Source organism: Bos javanicus, chromosome 3 (genome assembly GCF_032452875.1).
Source record: "Bos javanicus breed banteng chromosome 3, ARS-OSU_banteng_1.0, whole genome shotgun sequence".
Taxonomy (NCBI): domain Eukaryota; kingdom Metazoa; phylum Chordata; class Mammalia; order Artiodactyla; family Bovidae; genus Bos; species Bos javanicus.
In genome coordinates this window covers 30927326-30942664 of record NC_083870.1, presented here as the reverse complement: position 1 = coordinate 30942664, position 15339 = coordinate 30927326, and the positions used below count along the sequence as shown (strand labels likewise).

Below are 15339 nucleotides of genomic sequence, written 5' to 3'. Positions count from 1 at the left end.
TTCTCCAAGACTCCACCCTGCCGGCCCGGAGTCCTGCCTTTGCAGACCTGGGGCTGGCCCCTGGTGAGTACCTCAAGAGAGATGCGACTCCAGGCTCACAGCTAAGACAGGGGCCTGAAGAGAAAGACAAGAAGCCACACACATACATTTTGGAGCCTATGGCCTTTATTCATACCCCACACCAAGAATAGCCAGAGACAAGGCTCCTGCCCAAAGCAGAAACACCAGGGGCCTGGGACCCAGTTACACCCGCCAAGTCCCCTACCCCAGATCGGTTGTGAGCAGGAAGTGTATAAAGTGCTGGTGTGATGATCCTCTGGGGAAGGCCAAAGGGATCAAGAGCCCCACCCCAGGCTGAGGCAACAGGAGGGGCTGTGCTGTGAGGGGCAGGATGTACCCCTCTGTTCCCAGGGCGCTGGTGGGAGGGGGCGTGCCTACGGCCACCACTGTCAGGGCTGGGGAAACTCAATGCAGTCCTGGGCAGGAGGGAATTGGGAAAGGGAGCCTTCAAGGATCCCTGATAGGGTGGGGTCCAGGGGGCAGAGGGAGTTTCTGCAACCCCCTGAAGGAAGGAGGGGAGGTCTTGGGGATCTCAGAGAATAGGGCAGCCCCTCCGGCGCTTATTCTTGCGGACCTGGAGGCCAGCCCTGGTGGCCATCTCAAATACCTCCCGCACCCCCTCCTTGGTCTTGGCTGAGCACTCAAGGTAGCCAAAGGCACTGATTCGGTTCGCCATGTCCCGGCCTTCCTCAGATCGAACAGGTTCCTGGGAAGGTAGACGACAGCGGTCAGAGAAAGCTGCTGGTTAGATGCACCTCATCTGTATTTATAACTAAAATAATTACTCCAGCCCCCTTTCCTCAAAGCACCCACCTCAGCCACCATGGGCAGCTTCTAAGCAAGAGACCCAAGACTCATGTTTACCTTCAAAATTCTATCAGCCAGCCCTACATCCCATGGTACTCCCTTCTCTTGACTGAATGCAGACCTATGGTCTCCTGACTCACCTCCCTGCCTCCATTCTCACCTTCTTCCAATCCATCCTCTACGGCTGCCAGAATCATTTTTCTAACATGCTGACCTGACCGTATCTGTCCCCAGTTTAAAATCTTGCCATGAAGTGAAGTCGCTCAGTTGTGTCCAACTCTTTGCGACCCGTGGACTGTAGCCCACAAAGCTCCTCTGTCCATGGGATTCTCCAGGCAAGAATACTGGAGTGGGTTGCCATTTCCTTCTCCAGGGGATCTTCCCAACCCAGGGATTGAACCCAGGTCTCCCACATTGCAGGCAGACACTTTTAACCTCTGCACCACCAGGGAAGCCCATAATTAACCTCAAAGTATTCTTTTCATTCTATTGTCCATATTCCTATCCTGGCAGCTCTCCCTAATTAACTCATCCTGTGGCTGGAAAGCCGGCTCCCTGTCTAGGCCTGGCCTTCCCCAGCCGCTTCCAACACCCTCCCCGTCCTATGCCCCCATCAGTTCACACCTCCTGACGTAAACCCAGGAGACCCCAAGCAAAGCATCTACTGTAGGAACCCAGTTCCCTGAGGGCGGCAGTTTTCTTACTCATCTTAATAGCCCCGATGCCAAACAGTGGACAGCAAACAAAATGCAAGTGACCTTAGACAAGTCACTTTGTCCACGTCACTTTCATCAAATATCACTGGTTCTCACCAAGGTGCACATGCAAGGGGGTAGGAAATGGACCCCACCATTACCTCTAACACGGAGTCAGTAGGAGGGAGACTCCTTTACCAGCCTGCATGCCCTCAGGGGGCGCCTTCCTCCTCAAGGGCTCCCAGCCTGGCAGTGGCACCCACCTGCTTCATCTTGGCCAGCTCTCTCCGAGTATGCTCATCTTGCCTCAGGTCCTTCTTATTCCCCACCAGGATGATGGGCACGTTGGGGCAGAAGTGCTTCACTTCTGGGGTCCACTTCTCAGGAATGTTTTCTGCATAGACATGTTCCAACAGTGGACGATAGACAAACCTAAGTTTGTGCCTCCACTTAGGCTAGAAGGCTCCCCCTGAGTCCTGTCTTCCCCATGGCCAAGTCCTAGAGGCTCTTCAGCATGAGAGTCCCTTTCACAGCTCAAAACCCCTCCCCATCACAGTACACATGTTCCCAAGTCCTCCGAGGGCCGGAGTTACCACAGGCTAAAGGGGCTCCCCAGTACCCACCCCCACAGCCTCTGAAGATGATTGAGAGGAGCCCAGGCAAGAGCTCCCTCTGGTTGGTTCCAAGAGGTTCTCAGTCCCCTCCTTCCAACACCCTCACCCAGACTGTCGGGGCTGTCGATGGAGAAGCACATGAGAATGACGTCAGTGTCCGGGTAGGAGAGAGGCCGCAGGCGGTCGTAGTCTTCCTGCCCTGCCGTGTCCCACAGAGCCAGCTCCACCTGACACACAGGGCCAGTGCTTAGCTGGCCTGAGGGCCCCCGCACACACAGCCTCGCCACCCAGAGGTCCTCTGAAATAGCAGCTACCTATTGAGCACCTACTGTGTGCCAGGGACAGTGCTCATCCTTGTCACACAACACAAATAAGGTGAGTCTTTTAAATCCTGAGACAAACTGATCTTTGTGCAGTCTGAGTTGCCATTGTGAGCACCACAATGATTAATTTATGAAGATTAATCTTCATAAAAACCCTTTGAAGAAGACCTTACCATTTCCCCATTTTACATTTGGGGGAACTTAAGCCCAGAGGCAAAGGAATTGGGCCGATTACAGAGCCAGTGTGTTAAAAAAAAAAACAAAAAACAGGAGGTTATCCGGATTTTCTAAGACTGCAACTTCACTTCGTAACTCTGACTGGTTCCAGCTGGGCCAGTAAAACCAGGACATGGGTAGGTGGGAAGGACGGACGTTCTAGGTCCCTAAGTGATGGCGGAGGGTGGGGTTCCAAGGTGAGACGGAAGGGGGCTGTTGCCTTTACCTGCTTGCCATCCACCTCTATGTCCGCGATGTAGTTCTCAAAGACCGTAGGGACGTAGACCTCTGGGAACTGATCCTTGCTGAAGACGATAAGGAGGCAGGTCTTCCCACAGGCCCCATCCCCCACAATCACCAGCTTCTTCCGGATGGCAGCCATGGCTGGCAGGGAAGAGGCAGCAGGGATGTTGGGAAAAGCCAGTGAATCCAAAAACACTTCTCTGGGGCCCCCAAGACCTCTCTGGAAACCGAGGCATCCAACAAAAGGAGGGGAGGGAGGGAGGGAAAGGAGCTTGCTCAGGCGTGTTCTTGCCAAGAACCAATTGTTCAGGCAACTGAGCTTGAAATTTCTAATCTCAAGGTCAGGGACAGGTCTCCCCCCATGGGTTAGAATACACAAGTAGAATACACAAGAAGCACCACCCACTTGGGAACCAGGAAAGCATGAGTTCTAATCTAATCCACTCACCAACTGTGGGTCCCTGAACACCTTGAAGGGTGCTCAGGGACCAGGGCTGTCTCCAGAAAAGCCAGTTTTTATCTATTCTGCATATCAGAGTTTCAAGTCAGACTTTCTTGTTACCAGGATTTCAATACTTTCAAAAGATTAATAATTACAAAGGTCCAATCTGGAACACATTGAACACATTGTCCCTCACTCAGCACAGATCATGCCTGCCCACTGAGAAATGAAGACTCCGACTGATACGGGTGGGTAAGGAAAGACTATCATACCCTAGATGCCAGGTAGGGCTTCCCAGGTGGTTCAGTGGTAAAGAATCTGCCTGCAATGCAGGAGGCTCGGGTTCAACCCCTGCCTGGGTCAGGAAGATCCCCTGGAGAAGGAAGTGGCTACCTACTCCAGAGGTAGGAGTAGACAGAGGAGCCTGGCGGGCTACAGTCCATGGGGTCGCAAAACACTCAAATACATCTTAGCGACCAAAAAACAGGTGCCAGGTTCTACGGTGGACATTTCGACAAAAATCACTCCCTCTGTCCCCAGAAGCCTGGAAGGTAGTGAGCTTCCCGTTTTGACAAACTAGGAAAGTGAGATTCACGGAGGCTAAGAGGAATTCGGAGTCATGGCAGGGAAGGCACTCAGAGTAGGGCTGTGTGACTAGAGTCTGTTGCTTTTCTACGTTATCACCCCAGAGGTGGGAAGGAGAGCAGAGCAGGGGGAACCCAGACGGAGGGCAGCAGCAGCGGCCAGCCAGCTTCCCTGGCCCACCCCATCCCAGTCCCCAGGGCCCCGCGTACACAAAGGAGGCTCAGTCCAGGCAGTGCCCACAGCCCACACTTGGGCAGGCTGCCTGCCTCCCCCCTTCCTCCTGAGCCTGGCAGCAACACTGGGTCACTCAGCCCCAGGCGGGGGACAATGACCACTCTGTAGGGAGCCACACATCTACCACAGCAGAGCGACTGAGAATAATCCACTAGGGAATCACCTCCACCCACTCCCTGGGACGGCCCCTTCCTCCCCTCTGTCCAGCTCACCCTGAGGCCCTGCCCACCCCTCCCTGTGACTCAGGGCCAGGAGTCAGCTTCCCGGGGTTTCCATGTGTCCCCCGCCCCCAGTTCATCACACCTTGCCAGCTTCTTTTTGCCCCAGAAGCTGAGCCTCACTTCCTCCTTCCCTGGGGAGAGGAGCTGACCTCCAGCCGGCTGGAGTTCCCAGGCCCCCAGCCTGGGAGGAAGAGAGGGCGGGTTTCGGGCCTGAGATGAAGTCGAGGCTGTGGGGAGGAGCGGGAGCTAGAGCCGGCGCTGGGAGGAACTCCAAAAGGGAGACAAATGAAGGCCAATTCCAGCGCCAGCCACACAGGGAGTGGTTAAGAAAGAAGGGGACGGTAACCTGATCTCTGCCCCAAACCTGGCTTTTTCTCTCAGTCCCACATCCTGTCAAACTAGGCTGAGCTCCCTCACTCCCCACACACCACCACCACCACCTCACAGCCCAGCCCTGGTCTGCCTTTTTGGAAGTGAATATTACAGCCCAAGGCACGTTCTCTTCAACAGTGGGATCCCGGGTGGCCTCCCTCCCCTCCACACACGCATGCACAACACTGGGATGAGGGGAAGCGGATGTGAATCAGACAGAATTTATAGGAGTTGAGCGCACAGCCACTAACACCACAACAGGGGCTCTCTGATACCCCAAAAGGCAAGCAAGAAGGCATTCACCCTGCCAGCTGATTTCCTCCACAAAGGGAAACCATCCTTCAGAAAAGGGGGTCTCCTGAAAATTCTACCCAAGTGACCAGCTCCCTCACACATTCCCACAAGTCCATTGGTCCAACTAAGGGAAGACAGGCTGCGGTAGCCCCAACCTGGGATAGGCAGCGTTGACGGACAGATGCAGGGCATTCACCACTAGGGTGAATACCAGTTGCCTAGCTCTGAGTTTGCCACTGCCCTCTCCCACCCCAGCTGGGCAGTTTAGGTAGCACCAGATGGTGCAGGTCAGAGGCCAGAACTCCAGGGCAGGGGCATGCTGGAATGATCTGGAGCACACCCTCCCCCAGCTCAATTAACACTTTACCTTCAGGCTCAGAGGAATCCTAGACCCAGGCCAGGCCACGACAACAGCTCCCTTTGAGAGGCAACCCCTGAGGAACTGCCCCATTGACTCCAAGAGGGGCAACCAAACCCCACAGGACGTGGTATGAGTTGAACTCCTGGGGCCTTCCCTGGGATGAAACAGCTCCTCGATCATTCTCAAGCTTTCCAGATGAACCAGGGGCTGATGTACCCTGACGACCACCCCTGATGTCTAGGGAAGAAATCAGATACCTCCTCCTCGACTTGAAAACCAGAAGTGACTTGGCCTCGGGTTCCCCAGGCCAAACCCCCAGGATACTCTTTAGCCAGGTTGGGGAGTGTGAAGGAAGGAACAGACACACACACACATACACACACGGCTTGGATCCTTCCCAATTTCCCGTACCTCCACTCCAGGTCGGCTCCAGAAACCATCCCGGGCGAGGTCCAGACCCCCGGAGCAGTGGCAGCCCCCGCGGTCACACCCCACCCTTATTCCTGCCACTTCACAGGCCCGGCGGGGGGGAATTCCCACCTCAAGCCGGACTCGGGCCCCAACTCACACCCCTGCCAAGGTCCACCGCGGGCCGCCAGACTTGGGAGCTGAGCATCTGCGCGGGAGCTCCCTCGCGGAGACCCAAGTTGCCCCCTCTCCACCTCGCCCTGCCGAGCAGGTTCTGGGAAGCCGAGAGAAGGCTACGGACTTCGACTCGGACACCTAGAGGCGAGAGGCCCTGCGGGACAATTCCTGGCGACCTCCACGGCAGCCCAGGAGGGCAGGGAGGGGCCCAGCCGTCCGGATCCCCGCGCCGCCCAGACGCCGCGTACGAGGGGAGGGAAGGGGCCCGCGCTCGGGCCAAAGCCCCTCCCCGGCCGGCGCTCCGAGCTCCAGCCAAGTGGAGAAGAGGGAAAGTGCTCTGCCGGGGACCAATGCCCAGGAGCCCGCCGCCCACAGCCCCAACCCGGGGTACCTTCCGCTCCGCCGCTTCCAGCTGCGCTGCGGGTGCGGGAGGCAGAGACTGACCCGCGGGGCCCCGCCGCCCCGCCCTCCTCCAGCGCCGCGGCGGGGAGGGGCGACTGGCCGGGAGGGGCGGGCCGGGCGGCTCTTGGCTCCGCCCGCCCCCGGCCCCCGCCCCCGGCCCCAGCGTGTAGCCCAGCGCTGGCCCTCGGGGTCCGGGAGACTCCTGGACTGCGGAGGAGCGGGCGGCGGGGCTAGGCGCGGCGAACTGGACCCGGGAGGACTCTTCCTCAGCGCCACCTTCCAGCTCTTACGGGCGGACCGGAGTCGGGAAAGTTGAGAGGGGCCCGGGGTGGGGTCAGGAAAGGGCCGCTGCTGCCCTCCCGTGGCTGAGCGGCCACCCGCGCCTACACCACCTGGGTGGTGTCCCGTGGGAGGCAGGACTGGGAAAAGCGGCTTCGGGGACGCCGGAGGAAGGGGCTGCGGGAAATCCCCACCCTCTTAGAATCGTTGCGCAGTAAGTACAGCCCACCATCATCCCCCAGCCTCGGAGACCTTTCAGAACCTTTGAGATTCAGGGGCACTTGGTTCCACCTTGCAATTCCCTTCCGTCCCCCTACCCGGAATTTCCAACTCCTACCCATCCTTCAAAGGGCATTCTTGGAAACCTTTCTGGATTCCCCAGCTAAGAATTCAGTTCCCACCCGCACTTATTTCTGTGCTTCTAGGGACACCTCCCAGGTGCTCTAGAGGCCTCCCAGGTGGCTCAAGTGATAAAGAATTCGCCTACCAATGCAGGAGACACAGGCAGGAGACGCCGGTTCGATCCCTGAGTCAGGAAGATCCCCTGAAGGAGGAAATGGTAACCCACTGTAGTATTCTTGCTTGGGGAAATCTCATGGACAGAGGAGTCTGATGGGCTATATAGTCCATGGGGTCACAAAGAGCCAGACAGGACAGAGCACAGTTCACACGTAGCACAGGGACACCTAGCCTGGTCTGACTTGTGTGTTGCGTATTTACCAACACATGTATCTTTTTCCCTGAAAGGTACATGAGGAAGTGAATGGAGGATGAGGACGGCTGCTGCTGCTGCTGCTAAGTCGCTTCAGTCGTGTCTGACTCTGTGCGACCCCATAGACGGCAGCCCACGAGGCTCCAGTCCCTGGGATTCTCCAGGCAAGAACACTGGAGTGGGTACTTACATTTTATTAGCTTGTGCAGGGTACACTACATAGCTTTTAATAGTCATCACAGATTTTTAGGTTAAGTATACACATCCCCTTTTACCTGTAAGGAAGCTGAGGCTCAGAAGTTCAGTGACTTGTCCAAATTTTGCAATATGTACATGGCAGAGCAAAATCTCAGAGAGTCAGGCCTGTCTGGCTCCAAAGCTGGTCTCTCTCCCTGCTGCCCACTGTGATCCTTCAATCTGTCCCTTCTCACTTTCTGGCACAATGTGTGGCACATAATAGGTTTTCAACAAATATCTGCTGAATGAATGAATGTTGCAAGTCATACAGACTTTAAACATCTGACAAGCAACCCACACATCTGCTAAATGAGGAAACTGAGGTCCACAGCAGTTTGGTCCCAATCCTCTTAACTGGCTCAATAGACCTAGCTATTTACTCAGTTCAGATCAGTTTCTATCTTCAAAGAACTCGTGATCTAAATTCAGAATACAGACAAATTTTTTTTTTTTTTCAGAATACAGACAAATTAAAGATAGGTAATAGCTATTGAACCCTTATTACATAGATCGGGCTATGCATACATGAACTACTTTAGTCGTATAACCACCTCATGAAGTAGTACTGTAATGCCCATTTTTCCAAAAAGCAAGTTGAGGCTCAGAGAGATTGCAGACTTCTTGGTTGGATTTGGCACCAGGACCCAAACAGCAGGACTTTCAACCCCCTGCGACTTCACGGCTACTCTGTACCAAGTCCTCATATAGACAGTTACAGTACAAGAGGCGAGTGCTGTAGGGCGGGCATGCATGGCTGTGGAAGAACAGAAGTGTTCAAGTTGCAGCGATGCATTGATTTTAAATGTGTTGGAGCTACTCTAGACCCACAGAGTTGTGGAAATCCCAAGAGGGTGGTGGTGGAGAAAGACAGGACTGGAGAAGGAAGCAGTGGCTCCATCAACAGCTGAGTGTCAGCTTTGGTCTAGGTGCCATAAGGAGCACTAAAGTGCTCTCTCAGAGGAATCACCAACTTAGATTCACATGGTAGAAACGGCTCCTTGGCTGCTGTGTGTAATCTTTACTGGGTAAACAGGGAAGTGGCTTGGAAATAAAATCAGCAGATGAGTTAGGAGGCTTGTATACTAAAGGACTACAGTAGTGACTTTGTGTGTGTGCTCAGTCGTTCAGTCATGTCTGACTCTCTGCGACTCCATGGAGTGTAGCCCATCAGGCTCCTCTGTCCATGGGATTTGCCAGGCAAGAATACTGGAGTGGGTTGCCATTTCCTTCCTTCTCCAGGGGCTCTTCTTGACCCAGGGATTGGACCCAGGGATGGAAGCCACATCTCTTATGTCTCCTGTATTGGCAGGTGGATTCTTTACCACTGGGCCACCTAATAGAAATATGTTTTTAAATATTTAATCATCAATACTTTATGATTGATTAGCTTGATGAGGAAGAAAGAGAAACCAAAGGTGATCAGCTCCAAGAATTCTAATTTGAGTAGCTGAGCTGGTGCCCCCTGAGATAGAGCCAGGAGAAGGATGTATTTGTGGGAGAAATGATGGATTCATTTAGAGGAATGTTGAGTTGAAGTGCTTGTGGGATATCTAGGGGATGTTTGGAAGACCACGGGGATATGTAGGTCTAAGGCTCAGGAAAAGTCTGGACTGGAAAGGGTGCCTTGGAAGACACCAGTTCTAAGATGAAGCCACAGAACAGGATGAGAGTGTGTGGAGTGGAAAGAGCAGAGCAAAGATCCTAGGAACATTACATTTTTTAGGGCTCTTCTGGCGTTCTTTCCACCACCCCAAAGAGATTTTCCTTACCTTTCAGTTTTAAGTCAAAGTAAATAAAGACACACATCTTTATTCATCTGGTTTATTTGCCAAGAGCTATAACTTTAGATCTAACTGGCACCCCTTCTTCAGTTAAGTTGCCACTAAAGAAGGTCCGGGAAACAACTTCAGAATTTGGGTTGGGAGAGGCATAAGCATGGAGAGGCTGGGATGGTGGTGGGAGGTTCAGGGCTTGAGCCTCTCAGGAGTAACTGCCTGGCCCTCCCAGGGGGATGACGAAGACCGAGATATCATCCCCGGAACCCAGCTTGTTGTTGGGGAGACGCCAACCACGGTCCCGGGGTGTGCCCCGGGCCCCCAGGACCAGAGCTTGGGCCAGAGCTGTGTACCTGCCAGGAGCACATGTGCATATTCATGTACCAACATGTCTATGGGAAGATGGGTACACAGGCTCTCATGTGGGTCTCCCAGCATTGCTTCCCTTTGTCCCTTCCTTCCCCATTGTCATTCCCTTGCCACCATACAACCCCTACCTGCTGGGATCATTGGGCTCATAGGCTGACAGCACCCTGTCCACAGTGGCAGCTACCTCACAGTCACTGGTGACGTCCCACAGCCCATCTGTTCCCAAGACTAGCACGTCATCTGGGCAGTGCTCGTACTGCGTCAGGTCATACACTCGCACCTGGTGGGGAAAGAGGGTGCAGAGGGAGCCTGGGGATAAAGCAACCTCAGGTGAAAGCTAGCCCGAGACCCCCAGAGGAGGGAGGGTATGGCTAAGGCGGCGCCCGTGTGACTCACCTCAGGGAAACAGGAGAGGAAGGGCTTGATGGGCAGCGTGGAACTGCAGACCCTGAGGTTGTGGTCTCCCAAGCCCCGTGTCACCCCAATGGTGGCCATCACTCGAGCCTAAAGAAAATGAGGAGAGGCGCTGCTCTAGCCCTCTCTCGAGTCTCTGGGACCGTGGACGCTCTCCACCCCGACCCTCAGGTAGAACCTCCACCTCCCTAGACAAGTTGTGATGGGTCCTCCTGCCCTCTCCCACCTCTACCATGGAGTTTACCTTTTTGCCCTCCCCACAGACCAGAGGAAACCTGAGATCCTCCAGCTCGATCTTTTTGTAGGCCCTGGGGAGGGGGAGTAGAGGAGGCATCACCCAGGCATCAAAGCCCCTCTCCCCTAGGAGCCACACCCCTTATACAAACCCCTTAAGAAGGGGCACACACCCCCCAACTCCCAGACTAGCCCGGCCTCCAGCTTCCACCGTGCTGCTGGCCAGGGACTGGTTGCGTTGCCATGAAAATGGGCCCCAGCTCTGAGGGAAGTGTTACCAGCCAGTCATGTTGTGGTCCCGGTACAGCATCCTCTGCCCCAACTCCTTAGGCTGAACTCTGCGGGGGAACTCGAGGTGGGTGAATTCACCACCCAGCAGCTCTGGTTTCAGGAAGCCCTGGGGTTGGGAGTGACCAGAGAGAGCAGAGGGCCAGGGGGCATTACGTTTACAGGACATCCTGGTGTACAGATGATGTTAATTATAGCAGACCCTTAAGGAGGGTCAGGTGGGAGACCTGGGTTCAATGCCTGGGTTGGGAGGATCCCCTGGAGAAGGAAATGGCAACCGTCTCCAGTATTCTTGCCTGGAGAATCCCATGGACAGAAGAACCTGATGGGCTACAGTCCACGGGGTCCCAAAGAGTTGGACTACAGTCCACGGGGTCCCAAAGAGTTGGACATGACTGGGCGACTAACACTTTTTACTTTAAGTGGAGTTTACTCTGTAACATGCACTGTTCTCATATTAACATATTAACTCATTTAATCCTCATAACAGCCTTTAAGGTAGGAACTCCTGATACATGGAGAAGCTAAGGGAATTGTCAAAGATCACACAATTAGCAAAGTACTGAAACCAGGATTTGATCCTTGGCAGCCCAGCTCCTAAGCCATTGCTTTAAAGCACCAAGCCGTCCTGTTCCTTAGGGGCCTTTGCTGTTTCCTTTCCCCACCTCTGACTGCACTTCCTTCCTCAGTGGGGGCCACAGTGGGAGCTTTGGGGCAGCCCACGTTCCTTCCTGTTGTGTCCTCCACGCCAGCCCAGCCCTGTATTCCCTAGTCTGTGAAGGGGCCTTCCCAGTAAGCTCCAGTAAGGAGCTGTCTGTCTGTATGGTGGGGGTGGGAGAGTCCTTGGGACCTGACAGTACAGAGAGGCACAAGATTCCACAAGGAATGGGAGCTGAGGGTTTGGTTCTTACTTACAAGCAGCTGAAGACGCTGGCGCTCAGTCTCCGGGGTGAACTCCCGGGACATTGGAATGATTTCACCATTCCGGACAATGATGGCTCTGCCCAGAGAAAGAAAAGGTTTGGACTTGGCTCTACTCAGCACCCTCACATGAAGAATTCCAAAAAGACAAGGCCTGCCCTCAGAGTCCCTCACCCAGACCTCGTTTTTTTCCCCTCATAGTTACTTCAAGCCATTCTTTATGTCTGTGATTCCTCCTGACCCCATCTAGTCTTTGATTTATAACACCCACCACTTCATTCTCTTCTATTCCTCCATCCCAGAAAGTTGACTGCCACCTCCCCCCCGCCCCCGCCCACAGCCTTTTTAAAAGCTGCCACCCCATACCTGCTGTCACCTGCGTTGGCCACGTACACCTTGCCTAGCAAGTAGACCACAACCAGTGCACAGCAGCCCCCTTCCACTTGGTGGCCACGCCGCTCCCGGGCCATCTGCTCATCCTGCCAAATGAGGAAGGGTCAAAGCAGGGTGGATGAAGAAGAGACTCAATACACACAGCCACCTGGCCCACATCTGCAGAAATAAACTGGCCCAGGCAAGCCACACTGGTGGAGAGTAGGAAAGACATCTGTATAACACACCCTCCCTCCCTGCCTCTGAACCAAGTTCTGCTCAGGTTTTCGAAGCAGTTATGGGTTCTCAGAGTCACCTCCTGAGGCCACCTGACTCCTATACATAGTTGACCAGAGTGTCTGCCTGGCAGGCCCTTGGCCTGGGCCACCCACTTACCATGAGCTGGAAGGCATTCTCAATGGCACCCACTACCAGGCTCTCATGAGTCACTTCCTTCTGTGAAGACCAGCAGGACTGAGGACCAACCAACTGAGAGGAATCAGAGGAACCTGGAGCCCCCGGGGTGGACAGGAGGCAGAGGGGAGGTGGTAAGGGGTCCTGGAGTATCTCCACCAGGTCTTTTAGCTGCTCCCGAATGTGGCGATGCAGAAGCCTGGAGGCCATTTCAGCAGCCCCGCCCCCTGCATGCCCATCAAACAGACCCCAGTAGTAGAAGCAGAGTCCCTGGGGAAGGAAAAGTTGGAGGTGAGTGAGTGTGTGTGTGTGTGTGTGTGTTTTATGCAGGGAGAAAAGCAAGACTCTGGGCATCCATATAAACATCAGAGAGGAAGTCAGAGTTTGGTATTAAAGGCAAATTAGATTTATTCATTCATTCACCAAGGGCCTACAATGTGTCTAAAAGCAAAGCATCAAAAGAGTCAAACTCAAAGGATAAAGATGCAAACATAAGCAATGGTAATTATTTAAATCATCAATAAACACATGAGCATCTACATTTTAAGTGGAAAACTAAATATTCATACTGACATGGTAGAATCTGAGCAATGCCAGATAAAGGTTCTGTGCCATAAGGCAGAAAGCTAGTGATTTAGGATGTATTGCGTGGCTCAGATGAAAACTAAATGCCTGGAATCCCTGGGGAGAGGTGTCTCCCGTGTCTCTGGAGGCTAAGAAGGGGGTTGGGGGGCTTACCTGGCCTCGGCTAGGCTCCCTAGGTGCCCCTGAAACACTCCTCCGGCCTTCCACATACACCACTTCACAGCAAGCCTGGTCCTCATTGTGCCGGCTCTTGCCAGCGTTGATGACCCTATCAGGCCAGAGTGACCACATCAGGTTGCATACCAGGCCAGGTCCTGGAATAACTCCCACCTTAGACACACATACCCTCTCTGGCTTGCTGGCCAAGCTGAAAAAGGTCACAGCCACCTGGGAACCAGGCCAGAGGGAGGAGGAGAAGGGAGGCAGGGCAAGTCACAAGGAGTACAGTCTGGGTGTCAGGCTCCACCGCCTTCTAGAAAGGCCACAGCCACAGCAGCACTTTCCCACCTCAGTTCTCCCACCTCTGGCTAAGGGGACACCCTGATGGTGCCACTGGGGGAGGGCCTGGATGAAGGGGAGGAGGTTTTAATTCCTGGCTTGCCAAGATCCTACATCCACTGTGGTGCGCCTTCCCCCAAACTGTTCTAGTGCCCTATCCACAAGACCCCACCCTACCCTCATGAGTACACCCACCTTTATCCTAAAATCATCCGTGAAAGTTTCTGCTGCTTTGTTTTTTTGTTTTGTTTTTGTTTTTTGACCGCTTGTGGGGGTCTTAGTTTCCCAACCAGGGATGGAACCCGAGCGCCCTGTGTTGGAAGCTTGGCGTCTTAACATGGAAGTCCCAGTTTCTGCTGCTTTGGCAATGAGTAAGTGTTCCAGCCCATATCAGGAAAGAGGAATTGAAATAGGGTAGGAGTGGAAGACCCCATGGACTGTGCTGGAGCCACACAACCCCAAACTCTTTCCAAATAGGAAGTAAAAGGAGCTGATAGTGGGGCCACAGGTCCACCAGCCACCACCCTCAGCCCCTCCGAACCCTCAGCTTCCTAAGTGCTCTGCTTTCCCAGCAGATGCATTAAAAGTCCACGGGCCCTATGGGAATTCCCTGGCGGTCCAGTGGTTAGGTGCTTTCACCTCCGGTCCCGGATCCCTGGTCAGGGAACTAAGATCCCTCATGGCATACAGACAGACAAACAAAACCCAGGTGGCCTTGGGGCAAGCCGGCTGCTCCCGCCCGCCACTCTGACCGCTCTGGCCCGAGGGTCCACTTCCTTGCATGGCCAGGGCAAGTCCACCCACCAAAGGGTGTTCAAGGGGGCCCTCCCGCTTCCCCCGGGCGCCCCCCCACCTTCCGCCCCTGGGAAAGCCGGCGGCAGCCTGGTGTCGCGGGCTATTTCTGGGTGTGGAGGGGGAGGGGAACGGTAAGAGGGACAGGGAACTGGGGCGCTGGGGTCGGGAAGCCCAAGGAATTTTTCCAGCTGCCATCTCCTATGTTACAAGGGACCCCCGGCCCTTGACACCTCCCCTCTCTTGGCCACTAAACTACGGGGCCGCGACTGAGAACTGGCCAACTCATCGTTCACGGGCCCTTCACCCTCCCGGCTCTGGGAGAGAACAAGGTTCTGAAGCGGCGCGGATGAGGACAGTCAGCGAGCTAGAAGATCCTGAGAAAAAGCTGCACCCGACTTGAGAAAAGGGCTGGGAGCGGGTGCGGCCCGAAGCCCAGGGAAAGCAAGTCCTGGGAAAAGAGAGCCCCCTGGCACCGAGCTCGGCGAGGGGGATGCATCCGAGGGTCGGGAATGCCGAGGTGGGGAGGAGGTTGGGAGGGGGTCCCATCTTGGTTAGGGTGCCCCTGGGGGCGCTCACTCGGCGTAGCCCGTGCTCCAAGGCAGGCGACGGCCGGTGTCCGGAGGGCTTTGCACAGCCCGGCCAGCGTGGTCGTCGGCGCGTCGCAGACCCCCGGGGCTCAGCTGCAGAAAAGTCGGTCGGGAGAAGCTTGCTCGAGCCTCTACTGTCCTCGCTGGAGCCGCACCCCCGCTCCCAGCCCTGGCCGGAGGGCTCCTAGGAGCTTGTGGAGGGGCAGCGGGTGGCGCCGAGGTCGCGTTGGGCAGATCTGGCGACTTGGGGCGCGAAGGCGGGGCGCCCCCAGAGCTCACCAGGTGCGCCACGGCCGAGCGCACCCGGTTTAGCATGCTGCCTCCCTGCCCCGCCCTCGGCCGTGGCCCCGCCCCAGAGCAGGCCCCGCCCCCTAGGGCTCGCGAGGGGCGGTGCTCGCTCCGATC

At 55.2% G+C, this 15339-nt stretch overlaps 2 protein-coding genes across 6 annotated transcripts; both read right to left on the bottom strand.

Annotated features, from left to right (window-relative positions):
- Nucleotides 1-147: 147 nt before the first annotated feature.
- On the bottom strand, nt 148-6551 carry RHOC (ras homolog family member C). 4 transcript variants are annotated; one of them, XM_061410800.1, is made up of 5 exons: nt 6444-6551; nt 2942-3099; nt 2283-2403; nt 1826-1956; nt 148-766 (listed from the first exon to the last, which is right to left on the bottom strand). In XM_061410800.1, exons 2-5 carry the CDS (start codon nt 3095-3097, stop codon nt 593-595), a joined length of 582 nt encoding a protein of 193 aa, XP_061266784.1. In that variant the 5' UTR covers nt 3098-3099; nt 6444-6551; the 3' UTR covers nt 148-592. The 4 variants fall into 4 exon arrangements, with proteins under 4 accessions (XP_061266784.1, XP_061266786.1, XP_061266787.1 ...); XM_061410802.1 differs by having other exon boundaries at nt 2942-3178; nt 6444-6504; XM_061410803.1 differs by having other exon boundaries at nt 5879-6459.
- A 2938-nt stretch (nt 6552-9489) lies between these two features.
- PPM1J (protein phosphatase, Mg2+/Mn2+ dependent 1J) lies at nt 9490-15272 on the bottom strand. 2 transcript variants are annotated; one of them, XM_061410790.1, is made up of 10 exons: nt 14924-15272; nt 13208-13322; nt 12452-12739; nt 12050-12162; nt 11678-11762; nt 10753-10871; nt 10485-10548; nt 10223-10330; nt 9955-10106; nt 9490-9810 (listed from the first exon to the last, which is right to left on the bottom strand). In XM_061410790.1, the coding sequence occupies exons 1-10, from the start codon at nt 15247-15249 to the stop codon at nt 9663-9665; spliced, it is 1518 nt and encodes a 505-aa protein (XP_061266774.1). In that variant the 5' UTR covers nt 15250-15272; the 3' UTR covers nt 9490-9662. The 2 variants fall into 2 exon arrangements, with proteins under 2 accessions (XP_061266774.1, XP_061266775.1); XM_061410791.1 differs by having other exon boundaries at nt 10011-10106; nt 14924-15264.
- Nucleotides 15273-15339: the final 67 nt, after the last annotated feature.

What these genes read in the sequence shown, in the direction of transcription:
- PPM1J (XM_061410790.1), bottom strand. Translation starts at nt 15,249, where the DNA reads ATGCTAAACCGGGTGCGCTCGGCCGTGGCGCACCTGGTGAGCTCTGGG. An exon ending in GCCAACGCAGGTGACAGCAG is followed by an intron (nt 11,763 to 12,049) that starts GTATGGGGTGGC and finishes TTCTCTGGGCAG; the next exon opens with AGCCATCATTGTCCGGAATG. An exon ending in GACCACAACATGACTGGCTG is followed by an intron (nt 10,549 to 10,752) that starts GTAACACTTCCC and finishes CCCCCTCCCCAG; the next exon opens with GGCCTACAAAAAGATCGAGC.
- RHOC (XM_061410800.1), bottom strand. Translation starts at nt 3,097, where the DNA reads ATGGCTGCCATCCGGAAGAAGCTGGTGATTGTGGGGGATGGGGCCTGT. An exon ending in TAGAGGTGGATGGCAAGCAG is followed by an intron (nt 2,404 to 2,941) that starts GTAAAGGCAACA and finishes CCTGTGTGTCAG; the next exon opens with GTGGAGCTGGCTCTGTGGGA. An exon ending in AGCTGGCCAAGATGAAGCAG is followed by an intron (nt 767 to 1,825) that starts GTGGGTGCCACT and finishes CTACCTTCCCAG; the next exon opens with GAACCTGTTCGATCTGAGGA.